General features: G+C 33.2%; 3 protein-coding genes across 3 annotated transcripts; 2 read left to right on the forward strand and 1 right to left on the reverse strand.

Moving 5' to 3' along the window:
- Window positions 1-1,877: 1,877 nt before the first annotated feature.
- Window positions 1,878-5,058, reverse strand: LOC110784236 (glucan endo-1,3-beta-glucosidase 14). The gene is made up of 3 exons (XM_021988663.2): window positions 4,854-5,058; window positions 3,141-4,165; window positions 1,878-2,129 (listed from the first exon to the last, which is right to left on the reverse strand). Exons 1-3 carry the CDS (start codon window positions 4,906-4,908, stop codon window positions 2,040-2,042), a joined length of 1,170 nt encoding a protein of 389 aa, XP_021844355.1. The 5' UTR covers window positions 4,909-5,058; the 3' UTR covers window positions 1,878-2,039.
- A 5,125-nt stretch (window positions 5,059-10,183) lies between these two features.
- Window positions 10,184-13,264, forward strand: LOC130459565 (G-type lectin S-receptor-like serine/threonine-protein kinase SD2-5). Its single transcript, XM_056827011.1, has one exon. It carries the CDS (start codon window positions 10,681-10,683, stop codon window positions 13,228-13,230), a length of 2,550 nt encoding a protein of 849 aa, XP_056682989.1. The 5' UTR covers window positions 10,184-10,680; the 3' UTR covers window positions 13,231-13,264.
- Window positions 13,265-22,446: 9,182 nt separating this feature from the next.
- Window positions 22,447-25,527, forward strand: LOC110784223 (G-type lectin S-receptor-like serine/threonine-protein kinase SD2-5). Its single transcript, XM_021988650.2, has one exon. It carries the CDS (start codon window positions 22,944-22,946, stop codon window positions 25,491-25,493), a length of 2,550 nt encoding a protein of 849 aa, XP_021844342.2. The 5' UTR covers window positions 22,447-22,943; the 3' UTR covers window positions 25,494-25,527.
- Window positions 25,528-27,245: the final 1,718 nt, after the last annotated feature.

Genomic DNA, 27,245 nt, shown 5'->3' on the forward strand with positions numbered 1-27,245 from the left:
CTGTGATTCAATTCTTTGACAAACTAGTTGTAATACTTGTAACTTGTACGGAAGGAGGGATGTAGTTCACCTTTAAAATATCATCTTTCATATTAGGTAAGAGACTTTATAGATCTTTAAAGTGGTACAACTATTTCTAAACAGACTAAGTATTAGACCATATCTATATGTCATGTTATCCTCAGAATTTATTTGGTTTAAATTTCTGCATCATCTAATAAATAAAAAGTTACTATAGAAATTTGGAACATAATTCCAATTCCTATAGAAGATATATAAAGGATATAATTTTCAACCTCATAAAATACACAATGCCATCTTCTAATTCTACTGATATTCTAAAATTATTTGACCAATCATTTTCGACCTCATAAAATGCACAAGTGTCCTCCATATCTTCTAATTGCAATTGGTATTATTGATGGATTACGTTGGTAACTACTACATCCATTACCAACATCCATTTCATAATGATTTTTACACTTTTCGTTTTGTCCGTTTCATAATGATCTATTCATTGTGTGTTATACTCTTTTTTGACATGAAAATTTACCATCTTACACCTCTTACCCCAAAATATTTACAAATTCCCACTTACTTTCTCTTAAGTGTTAAATTACTTCTACATAGTTCGACAACAGCCAAATCTACACAGTTAAACTAAGGGCCCATTTGATACATTTTTTGCTTTCATGTTTTAATAGAAGGAATTGAAGAAAGACAATTAACGTAAATAAATAACACAAAGATTTAATGTGGTTCACTGACAATGTGTTAGCTACGTCCACAGGAAGATGAAGGGAAATCTTTATTGATCTTGAGGAATACAAGTTACAGAATACAACTAGGTCATGCCTATAGAGTTTATATAATACTCACTAGAGCGAGATCCATGTGTTGGGGCGTTGTAGTAAGTAGACTTGACCGATTTAAGGCATATTATAACGTTTCAGTTATCTGTATTTTGTACAACAAAAAACCAAGGGTCCGTTTGACATCGTTTTTTATTTCCAATTTTTGATTTTTTTATAAAATTAAAAACCGAAATACGGAAACCATAAAAAGTAATTTCCAATTTGTTGTTGTCATTTTCCAAAATCAACATGATTATTATATGTACAACTATTTTGTATTTCATGATTCAATCTAAATCATACTCCGTATGACTTTGAAAATCAAAAAAATGAAAATTGACAGCGATACCAAACGAACTTCAAAATATGAAAACCATAAAAAGTAATTTTCAAAATCAACATGATTACGATAAGTATGATTTTTTGTCATTCATAACTCAATATAAATCATAACTTTCAAAATCAAAAACCGTTCGGTATCACTACCACTTTTCAGTTTTTGGTTTTTTGATTTTGTAAGTCATATGATTTAGATTGTATAATGAACTAAAAGATAATCTCACTTATAGTTATCATGTTTATTTTGAAAGATGGCAACAAAAAACTAGAAACTATTTTTTGTGGTTTTCATAATTTTGTTTTTAGTATTTGTAAAAAACAGAAAACTGAAAACAAAAAACTATACCGAACGGACCAAAAACGAGTAATACTAAACGAGCCTTAAATTAATCATTTTTTATAAACTTTAGTTTAAAGCTGTAGGGCTTGTGAAAGCCCATAAGCTCCAATACTACATAGATTGTCAGCGCATCAGGGCTGCCAACTAATATTTGCTTTATTGGGCTTGGTCTCAAATTTACGCAGACGGGTTTGGGCCGCCATTACTCAACCCAAAATTAGGTGTGTGGTCGTTTACTCGTTTACGTATAGTCTAATTGGTTCTCCCGTTTTTAGAAAAACTAGTATTTGTAGATTCTTTTCTTTGTACGCAATTTGACAAGAATACCACAAATTAACAAAGAATTAGTAATGATATTTCGTATTTCAGAATTTAGTCAACAATATTAGTATTTTGTACAAAGAATTAGTTTCATACATATAAAATTGCTTTGATTTAGCTCTAAAGTTCACCTTGTACGTACATGTATACCCCATGCAATAATTAAAAAAAAATTCCTAAAAAAATCAGGAGATTACATTCAAAAGTATTGAGGCTGTACAAATTGTGATCACCAATAAATAGGAGCACCCAAACCATCCTTGACCTCCAATTGCCTGCAATTATTAGAAATATTCAAATGATTAGATGAACATTACCAATTTAGTACATCCGTTTTAAAATAATCTTTACACTTTCTGTTTTAGTCTGTTTCATATGTGTTTTGTACTACATTTGGATGTAAAAATGTATCATCTTACCCCTTTACCCTACAAATACATCTTTTCAATCATTTTTCTTATACCCACCCACCCACCCACCCATCGTTTTACCCTCACTTTCTCACTTCTTCCATGTTATATTATAATCACCCAACTTTTTACACACTTACTCTCATTTATAGTAACTATAAAGATCATTATGAAAATGAGTAATTTGACGATTGAGCCCTTATTGATCAATGAAACAACATACTCCCTCCGTATTTATTTAAGAGATACACTTGGTCGGGCACGGGTATTAAGAAAAAAAATTGAATGAAATAAAGTACTCCGTAATAAAACAAGTGGGGTTGAGTAGATATTTTAATAAGTAAAACAAGTGGGGACCATGTCATTTTAGGGGATGAGGGGTGGGGGTGGGGTGTAGATAGATTATTTAATTAGATGGTGGGGTTGATAAGTTACTAAAAATGGCAAGTGTATCTCTTAAATAAATACGGCCGGAAAAAGCAAGTGTATCCCTTAAATAAATACAGAGGGAGTAAGAGGCAAGAGCTGGTCAACATTGGCCCAACCCGAAAATGACCGGGTTTTGGGTACGTAGAATATTTCGACCCGAACTTTTTTAAAAAATTGCAGGCTTTGGACAACACAAAACAACAATTTTTTAGTTATAAAGTTGGCCCGGCCAGAAATTGACCACAAAAGCCCGCTATTTTGGCCCGAAATAGCGAATTTGGGCACATAAAATGACCCGAAGCTTGGCCAGACCCGGCCCGACATCATGGGCATATTGTTATGTCATCGACCCGGCCTGAACCCGACCCGGTCAGCCTTTTGATCATGTGTATAAGAGGCTCACACCGAAAACCAACAACGATAACGAATAAAGCCAGAATGATATACCTTAAACGAAGGAGCTGAGGAAGAAATGCCAGTAAATCCAATATGATAAGCAACACTACCATCAGGCTTAAACAACCCAAAGTTCCTCTCAGAAGTGGGCCCAGGCTTCAAATTCTCATTAAACAAGGCAAACACATATGCCTTTATAGGAGTATGTGGTCTATAAGGTGTACCTTTCTTCTTATACAACAACTTCTTCAAATTATAATTATAAGTCCTTGCATTCTTTAACGTCGCCCCATCTTCACTCGGATCCCCTTTCGAAGCCCACCCGGTTTCCGACACGATCACCTCCATCTTCTCATACCCGACCTTCTCTAACGCAGCATAAGCAGCATCAATCTGAGCCATGAACATGTTATCATAGTGAAGTTTCGTCTTCGGGTCGTAAATACCCGGGTTTTTCTTAAAAAGGGCGTAGTTTATATCAATATGGGTCGGGTCACTAATATAAGCTAAGAATGGGTAAGCATTGATGTAAAAAGGGGAACCAACTTGTGAAAAGAATTGTAAAAGTGGTTTCATGTACGGTAATATTTCTTCCCTAAATGCCCCTGCCGAGGGAGGGTATGACGTGGCAAATACAGCCTCTGAGTGAGGGCTCGAGACTTGGACCGAGCTAGCTAGGTTTAAACGGTCAAGGGCAATATAGACATTTTTCACTGCGGGTACTAGGGCTTCCCATAAGTCTTGCCCACCCGTACTACCTAATATTTCATTTCCAACCGCTATACCAACGATTTTAGTTTTAGGAATAAATGGTTCGACGTTTTCTTTTATCCAATCAACGGCACGTTCTCCGTTAGCTGCTATGTCTTTCAAGAATTCATTTCCAAGTCCTACTATGATTTCGATTCCACTGTCGGCTAACGCCGTTAGAACACTGTGATCAGCGTCGTAAATTCTTGTGTTCTTTATCTTTGCGGCTTTAAGGAGTGTTACTACACTTTCCGGTGGTGGGAGATTATCGGCTATTCTTCCATAGTTTACTCCGTATGTTCCGGTGAATCCATTTACAATTAGTACTGCAAGGAAATGATCAAATTAGGAACAAAATCACGTTAATTAGTACTAAGAAAACAAAAGTTAAGCTTAATTAAATATAGGAGTTTTGGACAAAGAGAACACATTACCCATGCATAGTAATCTTTAGGTTCAAATTGCAAGAACTAAAGTTTGGACTTTCCTAAGGTGCAATTTGTAGAAGGTACACCCGCTCGCTTGTATGTAGTTTTACATATAATCGGTTCGTTTTATACTTTTAATCCCTTAAAATGCATATTTTTATAGTTTAAAATCACATATTTACAAATTAAAAACACTTTTTACAGTTTTAAGGCGCATTGTTACAGATGAGAAACAAAGTTTTTTAAGTAAAAAGAAATGGAAAATATATAAGTATGTGCTTTTAAATCGTTAATGTGCTTTTAAATATGAAAAATGTGCTTTTAAGCTATAAAAGTATGTGCTTTTAATCCGATTGCATGTAGAACTACTTACAACCGGGTGCATCTTCTAATTTGTGGGCCAGACCCATATAAACAGTATTTTATAATAATTTTCAAGAAACTCTAAGTTTATAATTGTGATTTAATATCCCAAAAATGCACATTTATAAATATGGAAAACCCGTGTTATATACGTACTTTGATACGTGAATTGAAGTTTATGATAGGAAAATTCGAATGAATGAATTAAGAAAAAGTTACGTACCATGGTGAGAGAGGAGAGCGAGGGAGATGAAGAAGAAACAAGAGAAGAACCCCATTTGTTTGTTTGATAAGCTTGTTAAGACTATTAGCAAACCATTTCAATGAATAAATAGAGAAGAAGTGTTTGATTATAACGTTTTAAAGGCACGTGAATAATTAATTAATTAATTAATTAAGGAAGTCTAAGATAGGAAGAACCAAAGAAGAGGTTTCTTTGAGAGGATGCAATTAAGAAATTGGAAGTTATGGAAATGGTGTACAAAGATTCCACAAGTAAGGATAAAATTTGGGTAATTTGTTTAAGGAAACTTGGAATAATCTAGAATTAGGTTAGGGAATTATAAGTGACTTACCTTTCTCACAAAGGTATACCTTTTTATTTAGCCAAAGGTTATCTCTTATTTGGATTTTTTTTTTTGTTTTTATTCTTTGAATATTCATAATTTCAAAATTTTATTCATTAGTTTTTAAGATTCTAAACTTTTTCTAAGTTGGGAATTTATTTGTTCTTATTATTCCTTTCGTGGGTATACTTTAGAACCTCATACGAGGTCAAACTTGCTGAATTCTGCCTATAATATGCAGTCATGCCTTTCAATTGCAAGGAATCTTTGGTGGCTTCAAAAGTTATATATCCACTCGTATGATTCTTCAACAAATTTATCTTTGTGTATCGAAATCAAACTTGTTTAATTACCATAGTATACTCATCATCTTATTTGGGGTGGTAATGATTCAGACACTCCAAAAGTTTATTTTGACACTTTTACTTTGACAACACTCATAAATTTCTTGTTTTACTTATGGTTAAAGATGGATGTGGTCGGTAAATTATTACGGTCTGAAAATTCAGTCGTAAAATCACCGTTTTCTTGTAGTGCCGGGCTTCGGTTCGAGCCCATGTGCCTTGGACTTGAATGAGTCCGACCAACACCAAGGTCACTTGTTATATATGTGCTGTCTTAGGCTGAAGTTTTAAAAAAGAGGACCCATAGACTACCGATGCAAGTCTACGTGCCATCGTGCCAGTTTGGGCCAGACTGTCGTGTGTAGTCTAACTTTACTCAATTTATCGTGCTTTATCGTGACTTGTCGTACTTTTTCCCAAAAAAAAATGCGACTCAGGCCGGCTCATGGCCCAACGACTTTGTGTTTGTACCTTACGACGTGCCTCAACACGGTGCACTGCAAGAATTTGTATCTTTAATGATCTGAAAACCTAATTACGACGGGTCAAAAATTCCGTCACAAAAGTCTTTTGCGACGGGGCTAACAACCAAACAAAGACGGGAACAACCGTCGCAAATGTCTTTTACGACGGGTTAACGAAGGGATTTTACAGTAACGACGGCCCCCTTTTATGACGGGTTCACGACAGGAAATTAATTCCGTCATTAATCAACGATTATTGACCTACAGCGACGGGATATCCCGTCGTTAATGGTACAATTTCTTGTAGTGGTGCCATCTTTAGCTTCGGAGAAAAGTTCCAAAACCAGATTACATTTATAAGGTCTTCATTTGAAAAAATAAAATAATTGCAAAAGTTACATAAAATTAGTCCTATGCCTTCATTTATAAATATTTCCTGCAACAATTTCTTCTAATCAAGTCTTAGTTTTAACCAAAACACTTTTCTCTACTTTCTATATTGTCCCCCTTTTCACTTGTACTGTTCTTCTACACAATACTAATCTCCTTAAATAAGAGGGAACAATGTGCCGGAGAAGTGGGACACTTGCTCATAGAGTCGATCATAGACATAAGTGATTACAATTTACAAATTAAATGTGCAATTTTTTTGCTTAATCTAACATGTGATCGGCAAATTAAAAACTAATAAATAATATAAATTATTGTAAAAAATCGTTTGATAGTTTCTGTTATTCCCCTGTTATACGCCATTCACCTTCTACTCAACGGATTTTTTTTTATCAAATTGGCTACTTTGACATATTTATTTACCAAAACGACTACTTTTAAATTTTAATTCCCAAAGTAGCTAAATTTTCATAGTTTCTAAATGCAGAAAATACTTTCTTTGTGCAAAACTGAAAAAGTCTTAACTACCCTTTTATATTTTATTAAAAATATTATAATAAACAAAAACAATCATCTTCATCTTCCAGCTCTTACGATGAAACCATCGAATTCCGTTAAAAAAAAAAACACAATCGAAAATCAACTCTTCTGATTCACATACATCCTTAATCTAACATAGTTTCCATGTCTTAATTCTTTTTAAAGAAGAGTTTTAAGTTCAAGATAAATAAAACCTTACTTTTTACTCCGTATTTTATAGTAGATGCAGTTTTTTTTTTTGATCTTTACTATGAGCAGATTTGTGTACGATGAATTGTCTGCATAAATTGTTTGGTTTTCCACAATTAGGATTTTGATCGTTCTAAATCGTTTGATTATGGGCTTGTGGCCATGAATCTGCCGATCAATACTACACAGATGTTATGTATGACTAATTGTATGGTTTTGCAATAATTGCAATCCTTGGGGGGTTTTTTTATTTTTATTTTTTATTTGTTTAAATCTTTTTCTGGGTATTTTAGTCGTTTTTTATTCTGCATTAAGAAATTAATTTCTGCATTTAGCAATACCCATAAATTTTATTTACCAAAATGACTATTTCGTCTTTAAGCGAAAATCTTTGAATCGGTCTGTTTTTTTTTTTTTTTTTTAAGAATTTGTACTTATTATATTTTTTGGGTTTAAATATTAGTTATTTACAAATAATGTTGCACAAGTAATAAGAGGTTTTATAATAAAGTGGAACACTTACCAATTGTATTCACTTTAGAATTGTGGCCATGCATATGATGGTGGACCTGGTGGTGAGCGCAAAAAATGTAGGGCTACTAACCTATGTACTAGCTAATTGATTACTGTTAATTATAAAGATCGAAAATTCCACATGATTTCAATGACAAATAATATTACGTACTTATCAATTGTGAGAACTCCTTAAAATCGAGTATATAATTGAATAAAAGAGAATCTAATTAAAATATGCCTTGGGAACTCCCTAATCACTCCAAGTATACAATTGAATATAATTAAACATGAAAAAAAAACTTTAAACAAAGAGAAAGAGAAAGAAAAAGAAAATTACATATCAAATTTACTCTTGGAATCTTCATTAGGAAAACATAAGGGTTTAGGGACGACGTTGATTACTCCCCGTGAATTGAGTTGGAAATCGTTGAAGAGCATGTTGATCGATGGACCCAAAAAAAATTATGCAAACCCAAAAAGAAAAATTAAAAATCCTAAGCCGGTTCACTATATTTTACTGTAGTTTTTATTTTATTTTTTAAAAAAAACAAACTAAATTGGTTCATTGGTTTTTGCTTTAGATGTCAAACTTTTAGCTAATTTAGGAATTAGAATTTAAAACTAGACGTTTTGGTAAATAAATTCATCAAAGTAGCCGTTTTGGTAAAAGATCCGTTTTTTTACTCCTTTTTCTCATCTCATCACATCAATGATTTTCTCTCATAATTCCTACAATTTAATCTCATTGTACTTCGTAGTTTTTAATTTTATATTAATCTCATTTATTAATAATCTAATAATACAAATAGAATCTTCACCATGCAACGGAATGTAACCAATTTTTTTTTTGCTTATTTGCTCACAGAGTACAATCAACATAAAAAAAAGAAGCAATAACCCGTTATATCATGCATAATGTACAACCAATTATACTTCGTATAATATATTGCTCAGGAATCCCTCAAAGAAAAAAAAATGTTGCTCAGAAATCGAAGCACAGTCTTGAACAAATCTATCGTTACAATTAAAATAGACATGATCTACTAATCGTGCAAATATGTAATACTGAATCATATTCTATTCCTTAATCTCGATTGAGTAAAAATCCTTAATTAATTACTCCGATCCGTACTACGTTAACATTATACTTCACTATTGATGGAAAGTATCGATACCCCTTTTAGCCATGTGAAATCATTCCTTACCATTTTCATGGTGAAAACATGATTACAACATCCTAGAATTAGCCTTTGTTCTTCTCAAATAAATAAATACTTCATTTTCATGTTTAGTTACTTACTTTATACTCCGAACTCAATTAATTTAAATAAGGATTGAAGGAATGTTATATGTAGTACGTAGTACAAAGAGTAATTTAAATGAAAAAGTTATTAGATTGTACGACCGGCCATGTACTACTCATAACTCATGTGATGAGAGTTTATACCAGGAATGTAATGTTAAGTTCAATTGAAATTTAAATTATAAGGAAATCACACATTATTACTTTTTATTTTATTATTTTAAAAGAAAAGGTACACTAGAGTTGTCTTCTCTGAATACTTTATTCTAACTTATCTAAATATAAAGATTAATATCTTGATGAGTCGGTATTTGGTGACCTATGCATGTAACATTGTAACATCATATTTTGTTATTATTATCTATATATATAGCGCCATGACTCCTTATTCAAGATAGATCCACATTCATCATGCAATTTATACTACGAGTAGGTTATTAAGGTTCTATTTTGTTCGACTTATTTTTACTTATTTAATTTAGACAAAATAAGTTAATATAAGTTCAAATAAAATAAGTATTTTCAGGTATTTAACACACATATAAGTTTGTTTCAAACGAAAGTTCAGATAATACAAATTCAGACAAAATAAGTCGAGTAAAACGGAAACTAAGACTATACGTGTTTAATCTATCTATTTATTGATCAGTTTCAGTTCCATTTAAGCCAGGCCAATAGCTTTTAAGTTAGGTTTAAATTAAGTTAATATTTCAAACAAAAGGTCTTGCGCGCACAAGGTGCACAATAAATTTATTGTACACCAAGATAACTTTTACCCCTTTTCTCGTAACTTTAACCTAGTTTTGATTAACTTTTATATTAGTAAAAAAAAAGTTGATAGAAATGATTAAATGATTAATTTTATACATTATAAGTGATTTTGAAGAAATAAGTTTTACTAAAATGAAAAAATTAATCACTTAAAAATAGACAACTTTTACATATATATGCTTAACTTTTAAGCATTTTGAGTTAACTTTTACTTCGGTGTACAATATTTATTGTACACCCATTGTAAATAAGAATTTGTGTATTTCAAAAATACTCTTCCCTAGAACAAGTTGCTCCGATAAGCTAGCTTATTTGTAGTACTACTACATGCAATTAAACTACACCCCTTAACATCATACATATATACAAGTGCATTTTAACTTATCTTCTTTCCTATAAATAGTAACAAACTTTACTACTTGTGGAAATTACCCTTTGTGGTTACATCCAAGTCAGTATCAAACTAGAAGGGAAGCAACATCACATTAGAAACCCTCAACCTTGGAGATAAGTCATCACTTGTCCATGAGCTCTTTTCCAGGTGTTTTCTTCTCCCACTTTTCTTTTTATTTTTCCTTTTGGCCGTGGGTATATATAATATGTTCTCCTACATATTTTACCTCTCTTTAGAGTAATGCACATATATAGTGACATAGGAGAAAGTCCGAGTTTATAACTGTTATACACAAATTTTATACTTCAAAACCGTGAATAACCCATAAGTCCCATAAAATTTCAAATTTCCCGTGATATAATCATAAATGGAACCTTCTTGAAGTTCATCAGAAAGTATGAATTAGACGGTCCGCCTGGTTTTCTTTTCTTATCAAAAAAAAAACAACCCCGGCCTCTAGGGAAAAAGTGTCAAGGGTATTAAACAAGTTGATTTTCATCTAATTTTACTGTGATCTTTGATCATGTAGTTTGAAGTATCATATGAGGTGGTGAAAAAAAAACAGTGAAAAATATGACAAAACATCTTTTGTTCTGTTACATTTTAGTCATTTTTGTTTGCTTTCCTTTAAAAATTTCAAGTGCAAACATTCAACAAGTTAGCCAGATTAAGCCTGGATTCCAAGCAACAGAAAAAGAGTGGGAAAATCACAATGGCATGTTTTTAATCTCAAAAAACTCAACCTTTTCCTTTGGATTTTACACTAGTGTTGATGCCCCATTTTTTGTTCTAGTAGTAATGCACATTTTTAGCTCCACAGTTATTTGGACTGCTAATAGAGGTGTTTTAGTTGATAATTCAGCTAAATTTGTTTTCGACAAAAATGGAAACACTTATTTACACAACACCACCTCTGTTATTTGGTCTTCAAACACCACTAACCTAGGAGTCACATCAATGGAGTTAAAGGATAACGGAAATTTAGTCTTACTTAGTAAAAATCAAACTATTGTATGGCAAAGTTTCGATCAACCTACTGATACACTCGTTTTAGGCCAATCATTTTCTGAAAAAATGAGTCTTAAAAGTTTCCCGTATGAACTAAACCTGCATTATCATCTCATGTTTAAGTCTGGTGATTTGGTTTTATTCGCGGGTTATAGAACTCCACAAGTTTACTGGATCATGTCAAATGATACCCGAAAATCTGTCAGAAAACCAGGTGGGAAAGTCTCATCTGCAACCTTGATGGGAAACTCTTGGAACTTTTTTGATGAAAAGGGTGAATTACACTGGCAATTCAACATCTCAGAGCAGTATGACCCGAATGCATTATGGGCCGCGGTGTTGGGCTCAACGGGTACCATAGAATTTTACAATCTACAGGAAGCAAAATCAGATATAGCAGAGTCATTTAAGATTCCTTCAGGATCATGCACAACACCATCTTCTTGTTCACCTTTCAAATCATGTTTCCTTGAGAATTTATGTCAGTGTCCTGTAGTTCTCTCATCTTTTACTGATTGCAAACCTCGAATTCCACCTTTTTGTGATAAAAATAATAATAATAATAATGTCACAGAAATTTCACCACCAGTTCATCTGTTAGATGTAGGGTCAAGGTTTGATTACCCTGCACTCGGGTATACAAAACCACATCAGAAATCCAGTATTAGTGAATGCAAATCTGCTTGCCTACACAATTGTTCTTGTATTACAATGTTCTATGAGAATTCTTCTAGAAGTTGCTTCATGTTTGGCACAATAGGAAGCCTTCGACAACCTGGTGTAGGGGCAACAGGTTATTACCTCTTCGTTAAGGTCTTGAATGAAATAGGTAGTAATAACAATACTGACAGTAAAGGGTTGTTACTTCCAGCAAAAGGAAATGGTTATGATGTTAGGTCTACAATCATAATTTTTGTTATAGTTATTGGAACTATATTGATTGTATCTGGTCTAATCGGATGTGGGTTTTGGTACTACCGCGAAAACAGAGGATCACTTGTATTAGAACCTTCAAGAGAAGAAGCTATGGGGGAGGACAGCTTCTACGATACAATGACAGGAGTTCCTATTCGTTATAGCTATAATGATCTAGATGTTGCAACAAAAAACTTCAGTGTGAAGCTTGGTCAAGGAGGATTTGGGTCTGTTTACTTGGGTTTGTTAGATGATGGGACTAAATTAGCTGTGAAAAAACTTGAAGGAGTTGGGCAGGGGAAGAAGGAATTCAGAGCAGAAGTTAGCATCATTGGAAGTGTTCATCATGTTCATTTAGTAAAACTCAAGGGCTTCTGTGCTGAGGGAGTTAACCACCGACTTCTGGTATACGAGTACATGGAAAACGGGTCATTAGATCGGTGGATCTTCAGTAAGAACAACGATCAAGGGAAGTTTTTCTTGGATTGGGAAAAAAGGTTCAACATTGCTTTAGGGACGGCGAAAGGGTTAGCTTATTTGCACGATATGTGTGATGTTAAGATCATACATTGCGATATAAAGCCAGAAAATGTTCTCCTTGATGAAAATTTCGTAGCAAAAGTTTCAGATTTTGGGTTAGCGAAACTAATGAACAAGGAACAGAGTCATATAGTTGCAACATTGAGAGGTACAAGGGGTTACTTAGCACCTGAATGGATCACAAATTGCAGTATCTCAGAGAAAAGTGATGTTTATAGTTATGGTATGGTTTTGTTAGAGATAATTGGTGGGAGGAAGAATTATGATCCAAATTGTGAAATTAAAGAAAAGGCTCATTTACCATCATATGCTTTTAAAATGATGGAACAGGGGAGAATGGATTTGATATTGGATTCGAGGTTGATGTTAGAAGATGAAGATGAAGATGATGTAAGGGTGAGTATATTGATTAAAGTTGCTCTTTGGTGTATTCAGGATGATAAATCAGTTAGACCATCTATGACTCGAGTTGTGCAAATGCTTGAAGGTCTTTGCCCTGTTCTTCAACCTCCGATTCCTTCTCAATCGGCTTCTAGAATCTTTACTGGGTTGTTAAGGAATTCTGGTGCTAAAAGTCAGATTAGGTCATGGCGTGGTGCTTACAATTCTACAGGTAATAGTACGTCTGTTTCAGAAGTTCAGCTTTCAGGACCAAGATGATTATAGAACACCGTTAATGTTAGTTGTTAAAGGATTTGCGCTTTCTAATTGTCTTTTCTTTTTTGATATAATTCATTAAATGAATCACTAGATTATACTTGTAAGATCTTGTTAGATTGGACTCGTTATGTATTTTCAAAATATCAACTTTTTATAATTTTTTAAAAGAAATAATAAAAGATAGAGATATATAGTAAGTGTGGTCTAAAAGAAGTTCACACTACAATAAGCTTCTTCCTTAATTGATTAAGTACGTGATTAACTAGTATTTGAGTACTTATCAATTACTCCAATGTCCTATGATCAAATCAACAAGTTAAGTGATGATCAACCTCTTCAAGTTAACTACTTGAAATCCTATTAAAATTACTAATTGGAGTTGGACTAGGTTTCAAATTCAGACCCTTATATATAATCATAGTTTTATATGATTGTTTATTCTATCGTTATTGTTATTACCTTTTAGAAAAAAGAAGAAAAAAACTAAGAATGGGTGGATTCAAGAAAATGTTGCGTAGCGTTATGAGTTCGATGGGTTGTGTCTCGTTCGATGATCATGACAATGAAGAGGACCAGAAAACGTCAGCACCTCCAAAATCCGATGCCAAGATGACGAAAAAAGAATCGGAAACTAAGATTCCGTTGCCATCACCGCCTCCATCGTCGTGGCTAATAAAGAAAACATCCCAATTAACACATCGTCGTACAAATTCGACTTCTTTCTAAGCTAAGCTACATAATAGTTATGTGTTACGATAGTTTGTTCTCCCTTTTAGTTGAATAGTTTGATTTAGTTTTTAGATATGATGTATTTGTTTTATTCGATATATTTGTTGTTATTTGTGCTATTTTGCTTATATTGATCTATACCATTGTTTATTTATTAATGAAGGATTTCCTGTCGCGACCCCGGGGTCGTCGTTAATGGAAAATCTCGTCGTTAATCAGTCGTAAAAGATATTTGTGGCGATTTTCCCGTCTTTGATTGGTTGTTATCCCCGTCGTAAAAGGCTTTTACAACGGGAGTTTTGACTCGTCGTTATTAAGTTTCATTAAAAATACAAATTCTCATATTGATATACATAATATAGTCAATCTTAAAGTAGCGAATATATTATTAGTCAATGCTACGGTTTGTTTCGTAATATGGTTCTATTTATTTTTATTTTTTTATTACGTTGTTAAAGAGAGTAATTTGTACTCCCTCCGTTCACTTTGACCACCAATATCTTTAACTACATATTATAAAAACTTATAAAAAGATAATATTTTGAAAATATATATTAAGATGAAGCCAACAACATATTATATATTAACATTTGTTTTCATATATTATAAATAAAATAGGGTCAAAAGAGACAGAGGGAGTATCAATTCACGAAAATTTTGCACATAATTTTTTTAGCATTAGGTTGTACCGTTGTGCATCATTTGATCCTGAATAGAGAAAAACAAGACTACGAACAAATAATCTAAAACAAAGATTTCGACCTATAATATATATTTATCAATGTTGATATTTGGTGTATTGGGGATGATAGATTCATTACTACTAGTATTAGAGTTTAGAATATATACCAATTCCTAGTATTAGAGTTTATTAGTTTAAGTTAGATTTCAATACCTAGTTTCCTAATCATAGCACCAGTAGTATAGGCTAGGCCTGTGCAATGGGGCAAATATGGGGCCCTGACACGACCCTTTATAAAAATGGGCCGGGCTTTTAAAGGTCAACAAAATTATAAAGTAAAAGGGTTAGGACAGGCCCTTAACCCACCAGATGCACTTGGCACACATCAATCCATAAAACCTATCTAAACTCACCAAACCCACCAGACTCATCTGAGCCTCATCAAGCCCCAAAATTTGTCCAAACCCACTCAACCAGTAAAACCCACAACGACCCATATTACTCACAACCCATCACGTATAGTGTACATTTTTTCTGACACGGTCACAACCCGACCCATCCTGACTTCTAGTGTCCTGGCCATGTATCAACTATCCCCAACCACGATCCATCAAACTCGCCTCTTGACCCACCGTGACTTCCAGTGTGCCGGTCATGTATCAACTATCCCCAACCATTAGGGCTGTCAATTCTCAACCCGAACCGTTGAACCCGCTGGGTTAATCCGTATCATTAAGAACCCGAACCGTTAATAACCCGTTAATTGGAACCCGAAACTAAACCGAACCGATAATATTCAACCCGAACCGTCTCGAAAACATTAACCCGATTAAGACCCGATACCCGATAACAAACCGCTACGCGTCAACCCGAACCGTTCCTACCCGAACCGAATGGACCCGAAAACCGTTAATGACCCGATTTATTTCAACCCGAACCGTTTCGACCCGGGAAAAACCCGTTCACAACCCGAACTGTATCAACCCGAACCGTTTACAACCCGAACTGTTTCAACCCGAACCGTTTACAACCCGAACTGTTTCAACCCGAACCGTTTACAACCCGAACCGTTTACAACCCGTAACCCGTTTACTACCCGTTTAATTCAAACCGTTTATAACCCGCCTCGAAAATAAGTTTTAACTTGAAATGTTTTCCGCCATACCAAACAGAGCCGAAATGCTAAGATATCAAATGAATTAAACGAATTCATCAGCCAATTACTCCGTATTATGAAGTCCTAATTACGAGTTTTGTCACCAACTTGCAAGCTCTTTATTGTGTTGCTGCACTTGGAATGAATATTTATGTCTTAAATCCTAATGCGAGATAATTATATTAATAAAAACAACTAAATTAAAAATCAAGGAAAAAAATAAAATTATGATGATTGGAATTAAAAAATTACAGTTTACAAATTTCTTTTACGTGTTATAATAAAATTATTAGATTTTGTTTCTTTTACGTGTTATAATAAAATTATTAGATTTTGTTTGAACGGTTGTTAATCAAACGAGTAACTGAACATATATTTCCAATAGGACATATTAGTATGGTAGGGATGTTAACAAGCCAAACCAACACCGAACATGCTAAGGCACGGCTCGGCTCGAAACTAGTGGATGTCAAGCACGACAAGCCTCCAATATTTGGACTCAACTTGAGTCCAAGCTGGGGTTGAGTCCCGGCTCAAAACTTAGTTTGAAAAAGTTGGACTTAGGCTCAAGTCAAAAACTAAAGCTACCCACCATATGCTTTTATAATTTGGTTTCTCTCTTAGCATTGCTATGTTTTCAATGTGGGACTCCATGTTTTGTTTAAGTCATCCTACATACTTCATATGTTTTTATAACTTGGTATCCCTCTTAGCATTGACTAAAATTTTGATGTGGGACTCCATATTTGTTTAAGAGAAAAATTCGAAGTTACAATGTGGGACTTCATGTTTATTTAAAAAAATTCAAACAATGAAATGAAATATTATTATAACAACAAGACTCTAAGTGCATTTAAATAGTAAATTATTAATTAGTTTAATTCAAGAATAATCAAATATTTTAAAATATACTTCATTCCTTTTTTGAAGAAAATAGAGTACAAGTTTTTTTTTCCAACCAATGTGGTACAAAATCAAACTCTAAGCTGAGGGGAGGAGTAGTAGCTATTTATAAAGAAAATAAGATTGGTGCTTGTTTTCTTAACCAATGTGGGACTTTAGTGTATAGTGGAGTATTATTTAAGGTCCAAGTTGGATTACAAACCGAATCAAGCTTTGACCAAGCCAAGCTTTGACCAAGCCAAATCCGAATAGTTTGCGAGCCGTACTGGCTCGTTAGCACCCCTAACTGTATAGTTATAGTCTTGTACAATTAAATAGATGTAAACGGATCTATAGTCTCATAAAGTTATTTATATATTCACATAGTTATATAATTACTGTCATACATAGTTATATACTTGTAAACTTATAATCTCATAAATATATAGAATTAATTAGATAGTTCTAAACTAATAATCTCACAAAGTTATATACTTATATAATTACACTATATCGTTACAGATTTATATCCTTACATAGTTATAGTTCTGTGGACTTTTAGTTCAAAATAATTATAATCATCAATTCATCAGTTATTAGCTTATTAGAGTAATAAAATATAGAATGTTATATTCCTTAATTCTTGACAATGTTATAAAAGTATAAAACTCATGACTTTGTATTGTTTTATTAGTCTTGCACTCTTTTATTGACTCGTATTCAACTGACTAATCGTCTAATCGATCATTAAACTATATTGATCTAATTCAATACCAGCTTATGAGCTTATAACCCAAGAACTAATACAAAAGGTATGTTGTTTTAATTGAATCGACTTAATTCATTAACAATTGAACTTGTTTGTCTCGTTCCGTTGTTGAACATGTTAGGCTCGTTGCTGTTTAAACCAATATGAATGTATGACAAACTTGTATTTACAAAATTTACAAATTCATTACGTATTAATTCATCATTGTCCATTATTAATTACTACGTTATTAGTATTTAGTTCATCAATACATGTTTCATAATACTCTGACATGATAGGGGAGGGCATAGATGATTTCGATTCCATTTGAATAATATGATTGGTAAATACTACAGGACATAATAAAAGACATCGACTGACTTTTCTTAATTAAGTTTATGAAATTAATTGGATAGTGAACATTACTACATTAGTTGTTCGTCAAAAACGAAAATAACATTAGTTATAAATCACGTAATCAAATTGTATGGGCTCTTTTACCTTTTCACTTTGCTTCAATAATGTAGATATTATAATATAAGCGCATTGAAAATTGTGATTTTAATAATAACCCGACATTTTTTGTAATTTGTATCCGAATTGATCTGCTAAACACGAACCCGACCCGATATAAACCCGGCCCGATATAAACCCGACCCGATATGAACCCGACCCGATATGAACCCGACCCGATTACAATCCAGCTAAACCCGTTAACGAACCGAACCGAATTGACCCAACCCGACTACAATCCGACCCGATTCGATATGAACCCGACCCGATATGAACCCGACCCGATTATAACCCGAACCGATATGAACCTGAACTGATATGAAACCGACTTAACCCGTTTTTGACCCGACCAAATATGACCCGACCCGATATGAAACCGACCCGGCATGAAACCGACCCGATATGAACCCGACCCGATATGAACCCGCACTACATAACCAAGGTCACTTGTTATATATGTGCTGTCTTAGGCTGAAGTTTTAAAAAAGAGGACCCATAGACTACCGATGCAAGTCTACGTGCCATCGTGCCAGTTTGGGCCAGACTGTCGTGTGTAGTCTAACTTTACTCAATTTATCGTGCTTTATCGTGACTTGTCGTACTTTTTCCCAAAAAAAAATGCGACTCAGGCCGGCTCATGGCCCAACGACTTTGTGTTTGTACCTTACGACGTGCCTCAACACGGTGCACTGCAAGAATTTGTATCTTTAATGATCTGAAAACCTAATTACGACGGGTCAAAAATTCCGTCACAAAAGTCTTTTGCGACGGGGCTAACAACCAAACAAAGACGGGAACAACCGTCGCAAATGTCTTTTACGACGGGTTAACGAAGGGATTTTACAGTAACGACGGCCCCCTTTTATGACGGGTTCACGACAGGAAATTAATTCCGTCATTAATCAACGATTATTGACCTACAGCGACGGGATATCCCGTCGTTAATGGTACAATTTCTTGTAGTGGTGCCATCTTTAGCTTCGGAGAAAAGTTCCAAAACCAGATTACATTTATAAGGTCTTCATTTGAAAAAATAAAATAATTGCAAAAGTTACATAAAATTAGTCCTATGCCTTCATTTATAAATATTTCCTGCAACAATTTCTTCTAATCAAGTCTTAGTTTTAACCAAAACACTTTTCTCTACTTTCTATATTGTCCCCCTTTTCACTTGTACTGTTCTTCTACACAATACTAATCTCCTTAAATAAGAGGGAACAATGTGCCGGAGAAGTGGGACACTTGCTCATAGAGTCGATCATAGACATAAGTGATTACAATTTACAAATTAAATGTGCAATTTTTTTGCTTAATCTAACATGTGATCGGCAAATTAAAAACTAATAAATAATATAAATTATTGTAAAAAATCGTTTGATAGTTTCTGTTATTCCCCTGTTATACGCCATTCACCTTCTACTCAACGGATTTTTTTTTATCAAATTGGCTACTTTGACATATTTATTTACCAAAACGACTACTTTTAAATTTTAATTCCCAAAGTAGCTAAATTTTCATAGTTTCTAAATGCAGAAAATACTTTCTTTGTGCAAAACTGAAAAAGTCTTAACTACCCTTTTATATTTTATTAAAAATATTATAATAAACAAAAACAATCATCTTCATCTTCCAGCTCTTACGATGAAACCATCGAATTCCGTTAAAAAAAAAAACACAATCGAAAATCAACTCTTCTGATTCACATACATCCTTAATCTAACATAGTTTCCATGTCTTAATTCTTTTTAAAGAAGAGTTTTAAGTTCAAGATAAATAAAACCTTACTTTTTACTCCGTATTTTATAGTAGATGCAGTTTTTTTTTTTGATCTTTACTATGAGCAGATTTGTGTACGATGAATTGTCTGCATAAATTGTTTGGTTTTCCACAATTAGGATTTTGATCGTTCTAAATCGTTTGATTATGGGCTTGTGGCCATGAATCTGCCGATCAATACTACACAGATGTTATGTATGACTAATTGTATGGTTTTGCAATAATTGCAATCCTTGGGGGGTTTTTTTATTTTTATTTTTTATTTGTTTAAATCTTTTTCTGGGTATTTTAGTCGTTTTTTATTCTGCATTAAGAAATTAATTTCTGCATTTAGCAATACCCATAAATTTTATTTACCAAAATGACTATTTCGTCTTTAAGCGAAAATCTTTGAATCGGTCTGTTTTTTTTTTTTTTTTTTAAGAATTTGTACTTATTATATTTTTTGGGTTTAAATATTAGTTATTTACAAATAATGTTGCACAAGTAATAAGAGGTTTTATAATAAAGTGGAACACTTACCAATTGTATTCACTTTAGAATTGTGGCCATGCATATGATGGTGGACCTGGTGGTGAGCGCAAAAAATGTAGGGCTACTAACCTATGTACTAGCTAATTGATTACTGTTAATTATAAAGATCGAAAATTCCACATGATTTCAATGACAAATAATATTACGTACTTATCAATTGTGAGAACTCCTTAAAATCGAGTATATAATTGAATAAAAGAGAATCTAATTAAAATATGCCTTGGGAACTCCCTAATCACTCCAAGTATACAATTGAATATAATTAAACATGAAAAAAAAACTTTAAACAAAGAGAAAGAGAAAGAAAAAGAAAATTACATATCAAATTTACTCTTGGAATCTTCATTAGGAAAACATAAGGGTTTAGGGACGACGTTGATTACTCCCCGTGAATTGAGTTGGAAATCGTTGAAGAGCATGTTGATCGATGGACCCAAAAAAAATTATGCAAACCCAAAAAGAAAAATTAAAAATCCTAAGCCGGTTCACTATATTTTACTGTAGTTTTTATTTTATTTTTTAAAAAAAACAAACTAAATTGGTTCATTGGTTTTTGCTTTAGATGTCAAACTTTTAGCTAATTTAGGAATTAGAATTTAAAACTAGACGTTTTGGTAAATAAATTCATCAAAGTAGCCGTTTTGGTAAAAGATCCGTTATTTTACTCCTTTTTCTCATCTCATCACATCAATGATTTTCTCTCATAATTCCTACAATTTAATCTCATTGTACTTCGTAGTTTTTAATTTTATATTAATCTCATTTATTAATAATCTAATAATACAAATAGAATCTTCACCATGCAACGGAATGTAACCAATTTTTTTTTTGCTTATTTGCTCACAGAGTACAATCAACATAAAAAAAAGAAGCAATAACCCGTTATATCATGCATAATGTACAACCAATTATACTTCGTATAATATATTGCTAAGGAATCCCTCAAAGAAAAAAAAATGTTGCTCAGAAATCGAAGCACAGTCTTGAACAAATCTATCGTTACAATTAAAATAGACATGATCTACTAATCGTGCAAATATGTAATACTGAATCATATTCTATTCCTTAATCTCGATTGAGTAAAAATCCTTAATTAATTACTCCGATCCGTACTACGTTAACATTATACTTCACTATTGATGGAAAGTATCGATACCCCTTTTAGCCATGTGAAATCATTCCTTACCATTTTCATGGTGAAAACATGATTACAACATCCTAGAATTAGCCTTTGTTCTTCTCAAATAAATAAATACTTCATTTTCATGTTTAGTTACTTACTTTATACTCCGAACTCAATTAATTTAAATAAGGATTGAAGGAATGTTATATGTAGTACGTAGTACAAAGAGTAATTTAAATGAAAAAGTTATTAGATTGTACGACCATGTACTACTCATAACTCATGTGATGAGAGTTTATACCAGGAATGTAATGTTAAGTTCAATTGAAACTTAAATTATAAGGAAATCACACATTATTACTTTTTATTTTATTATTTTAAAAGAAAAGGTACACTAGAGTTGTCTTCTCTGAATACTTTATTCTAACTTATCTAAATATAAAGATTAATATCTTGATGAGTCGGTATTTGGTGACTTATGCATGTAACATTGTAACATCATATTTTGTTATTATTATCTATATATATAGCGCCATGACTCCTTATTCAAGATAGATCCACATTCATCATGCAATTTATACTACGAGTAGGTTATTAAGGTTCTATTTTGTTCGACTTATTTTTACTTATTTAATTTAGACAAAATAAGTTAATATAAGTTCAAATAAAATAAGTATTTTCAGGTATTTAACACACATATAAGTTTGTTTCAAACGAAAGTTCAGATAATACAAATTCAGACAAAATAAGTCGAGTAAAACGGAAACTAAGACTATACGTGTTTAATCTATCTATTTATTGATCAGTTTCAGTTCCATTTAAGCCAGGCCAATAGCTTTTAAGTTAGGTTTAAATTAAGTTAATATTTCAAAAATACTCTTCCCTAGAACAAGTTGCTCCGATAAGCTAGCTTATTTGTAGTACTACTACATGCAATTAAACTACACCCCTTAACATCATACATATATACAAGTGCATTTTAACTTATCTTCTTTCCTATAAATAGTAACAAACTTTACTACTTGTGGAAATTACCCTTTGTGGTTACATCCAAGTCAGTATCAAACTAGAAGGGAAGCAACATCACATTAGAAACCCTCAACCTTGGAGATAAGTCATCACTTGTCCATGAGCTCTTTTCCAGGTGTTTTCTTCTCCCACTTTTCTTTTTATTTTTCCTTTTGGCCGTGGGTATATATAATATGTTCTCCTACATATTTTACCTCTCTTTAGAGTAATGCACATATATAGTGACATAGGAGAAAGTCCGAGTTTATAACTGTTATACACAAATTTTATACTTCAAAACCGTGAATAACCCATAAGTCCCATAAAATTTCAAATTTCCCGTGATATAATCATAAATGGAACCTTCTTGAAGTTCATCAGAAAGTATGAATTAGACGGTCCGCCTGGTTTTCTTTTCTTATCAAAAAAAAAACAACCCCGGCCTCTAGGGAAAAAGTGTCAAGGGTATTAAACAAGTTGATTTTCATCTAATTTTACTGTGATCTTTGATCATGTAGTTTGAAGTATCATATGAGGTGGTGAAAAAAAAACAGTGAAAAATATGACAAAACATCTTTTGTTCTGTTACATTTTAGTCATTTTTGTTTGCTTTCCTTTAAAAATTTCAAGTGCAAACATTCAACAAGTTAGCCAGATTAAGCCTGGATTCCAAGCAACAGAAAAAGAGTGGGAAAATCACAATGGCATGTTTTTAATCTCAAAAAACTCAACCTTTTCCTTTGGATTTTACACTAGTGTTGATGCCCCATTTTTTGTTCTAGTAGTAATGCACATTTTTAGCTCCACAGTTATTTGGACTGCTAATAGAGGTGTTTTAGTTGATAATTCAGCTAAATTTGTTTTCGACAAAAATGGAAACACTTATTTACACAACACCACCTCTGTTATTTGGTCTTCAAACACCACTAACCTAGGAGTCACATCAATGGAGTTAAAGGATAACGGAAATTTAGTCTTACTTAGTAAAAATCAAACTATTGTATGGCAAAGTTTCGATCAACCTACTGATACACTCGTTTTAGGCCAATCATTTTCTGAAAAAATGAGTCTTAAAAGTTTCCCGTATGAACTAAACCTGCATTATCATCTCATGTTTAAGTCTGGTGATTTGGTTTTATTCGCGGGTTATAGAACTCCACAAGTTTACTGGATCATGTCAAATGATACCCGAAAATCTGTCAGAAAACCAGGTGGGAAAGTCTCATCTGCAACCTTGATGGGAAACTCTTGGAACTTTTTTGATGAAAAGGGTGAATTACACTGGCAATTCAACATCTCAGAGCAGTATGACCCGAATGCATTATGGGCCGCGGTGTTGGGCTCAACGGGTACCATAGAATTTTACAATCTACAGGAAGCAAAATCAGATATAGCAGAGTCATTTAAGATTCCTTCAGGATCATGCACAACACCATCTTCTTGTTCACCTTTCAAATCATGTTTCCTTGAGAATTTATGTCAGTGTCCTGTAGTTCTCTCATCTTTTACTGATTGCAAACCTCGAATTCCACCTTTTTGTGATAAAAATAATAATAATAATAATGTCACAGAAATTTCACCACCAGTTCATCTGTTAGATGTAGGGTCAAGGTTTGATTACCCTGCACTCGGGTATACAAAACCACATCAGAAATCCAGTATTAGTGAATGCAAATCTGCTTGCCTACACAATTGTTCTTGTATTACAATGTTCTATGAGAATTCTTCTAGAAGTTGCTTCATGTTTGGCACAATAGGAAGCCTTCGACAACCTGGTGTAGGGGCAACAGGTTATTACCTCTTCGTTAAGGTCTTGAATGAAATAGGTAGTAATAACAATACTGACAGTAAAGGGTTGTTACTTCCAGCAAAAGGAAATGGTTATGATGTTAGGTCTACAATCATAATTTTTGTTATAGTTATTGGAACTATATTGATTGTATCTGGTCTAATCGGATGTGGGTTTTGGTACTACCGCGAAAACAGAGGATCACTTGTATTAGAACCTTCAAGAGAAGAAGCTATGGGGGAGGACAGCTTCTACGATACAATGACAGGAGTTCCTATTCGTTATAGCTATAATGATCTAGATGTTGCAACAAAAAACTTCAGTGTGAAGCTTGGTCAAGGAGGATTTGGGTCTGTTTACTTGGGTTTGTTAGATGATGGGACTAAATTAGCTGTGAAAAAACTTGAAGGAGTTGGGCAGGGGAAGAAGGAATTCAGAGCAGAAGTTAGCATCATTGGAAGTGTTCATCATGTTCATTTAGTAAAACTCAAGGGCTTCTGTGCTGAGGGAGTTAACCACCGACTTCTGGTATACGAGTACATGGAAAACGGGTCATTAGATCGGTGGATCTTCAGTAAGAACAACGATCAAGGGAAGTTTTTCTTGGATTGGGAAAAAAGGTTCAACATTGCTTTAGGGACGGCGAAAGGGTTAGCTTATTTGCACGATATGTGTGATGTTAAGATCATACATTGCGATATAAAGCCAGAAAATGTTCTCCTTGATGAAAATTTCGTAGCAAAAGTTTCAGATTTTGGGTTAGCGAAACTAATGAACAAGGAACAGAGTCATATAGTTGCAACATTGAGAGGTACAAGGGGTTACTTAGCACCTGAATGGATCACAAATTGCAGTATCTCAGAGAAAAGTGATGTTTATAGTTATGGTATGGTTTTGTTAGAGATAATTGGTGGGAGGAAGAATTATGATCCAAATTGTGAAATTAAAGAAAAGGCTCATTTACCATCATATGCTTTTAAAATGATGGAACAGGGGAGAATGGATTTGATATTGGATTCGAGGTTGATGTTAGAAGATGAAGATGAAGATGATGTAAGGGTGAGTATATTGATTAAAGTTGCTCTTTGGTGTATTCAGGATGATAAATCAGTTAGACCATCTATGACTCGAGTTGTGCAAATGCTTGAAGGTCTTTGCCCTGTTCTTCAACCTCCGATTCCTTCTCAATCGGCTTCTAGAATCTTTACTGGGTTGTTAAGGAATTCTGGTGCTAAAAGTCAGATTAGGTCATGGCGTGGTGCTTACAATTCTACAGGTAATAGTACGTCTGTTTCAGAAGTTCAGCTTTCAGGACCAAGATGATTATAGAACACCGTTAATGTTAGTTGTTAAAGGATTTGCGCTTTCTAATTGTCTTTTCTTTTTTGATATAATTCATTAAATGAATCACTAGATTATACTTGTAAGATCTTGTTAGATTGGACTCGTTATGTATTTTCAAAATATCAACTTTTTATAATTTTTTAAAAGAAATAATAAAAGATAGAGATATATAGTAAGTGTGGTCTAAAAGAAGTTCACACTACAATAAGCTTCTTCCTTAATTGATTAAGTACGTGATTAACTAGTATTTGAGTACTTATCAATTACTCCAATGTCCTATGATCAAATCAACAAGTTAAGTGATGATCAACCTCTTCAAGTTAACTACTTGAAATCCTATTAAAATTACTAATTGGAGTTGGACTAGGTTTCAAATTCAGACCCTTATATATAATCATAGTTTTATATGATTGTTTATTCTATCGTTATTGTTATTACCTTTTAGAAAAAAGAAGAAAAAAACTAAGAATGGGTGGATTCAAGAAAATGTTGCGTAGCGTTATGAGTTCGATGGGTTGTGTCTCGTTCGATGATCATGACAATGAAGAGGACCAGAAAACGTCAGCACCTCCAAAATCCGATGCCAAGATGACGAAAAAAGAATCGGAAACTAAGATTCCGTTGCCATCACCGCCTCCATCGTCGTGGCTAATAAAGAAAACATCCCAATTAACACATCGTCGTACAAATTCGACTTCTTTCTAAGCTAAGCTACATAATAGTTATGTGTTACGATAGTTTGTTCTCCCTTTTAGTTGAATAGTTTGATTTAGTTTTTAGATATGATGTATTTGTTTTATTCGATATATTTGTTGTTATTTGTGCTATTTTGCTTATATTGATCTATACCATTGTTTATTTATTAATGAAGGATTTCCTGTCGCGACCCCGGGGTCGTCGTTAATGGAAAATCTCGTCGTTAATCAGTCGTAAAAGATATTTGTGGCGATTTTCCCGTCTTTGATTGGTTGTTATCCCCGTCGTAAAAGGCTTTTACAACGGGAGTTTTGACTCGTCGTTATTAAGTTTCATTAAAAATACAAATTCTCATATTGATATACATAATATAGTCAATCTTAAAGTAGCGAATATATTATTAGTCAATGCTACGGTTTGTTTCGTAATATGGTTCTATTTATTTTTATTTTTTTATTACGTTGTTAAAGAGAGTAATTTGTACTCCCTCCGTTCACTTTGACCACCAATATCTTTAACTACATATTATAAAAACTTATAAAAAGATAATATTTTGAAAATATATATTAAGATGAAGCCAACAACATATTATATATTAACATTTGTTTTCATATATTATAAATAAAATAGGGTCAAAAGAGACAGAGGGAGTATCAATTCACGAAAATTTTGCACATAATTTTTTTAGCATTAGGTTGTACCGTTGTGCATCATTTGATCCTGAATAGAGAAAAACAAGACTACGAACAAATAATCTAAAACAAAGATTTCGACCTATAATATATATTTATCAATGTTGATATTTGGTGTATTGGGGATGATAGATTCATTACTACTAGTATTAGAGTTTAGAATATATACCAATTCCTAGTATTAGAGTTTATTAGTTTAAGTTAGATTTCAATACCTAGTTTCCTAATCATAGCACCAGTAGTATAGGCTAGGCCTGTGCAATGGGGCAAATATGGGGCCCTGACACGACCCTTTATAAAAATGGGCCGGGCTTTTAAAGGTCAACAAAATTATAAAGTAAAA

This window comes from Spinacia oleracea, chromosome 4 (genome assembly GCF_020520425.1).
Source record: "Spinacia oleracea cultivar Varoflay chromosome 4, BTI_SOV_V1, whole genome shotgun sequence".
NCBI lineage: Eukaryota > Viridiplantae > Streptophyta > Magnoliopsida > Caryophyllales > Amaranthaceae > Spinacia > Spinacia oleracea.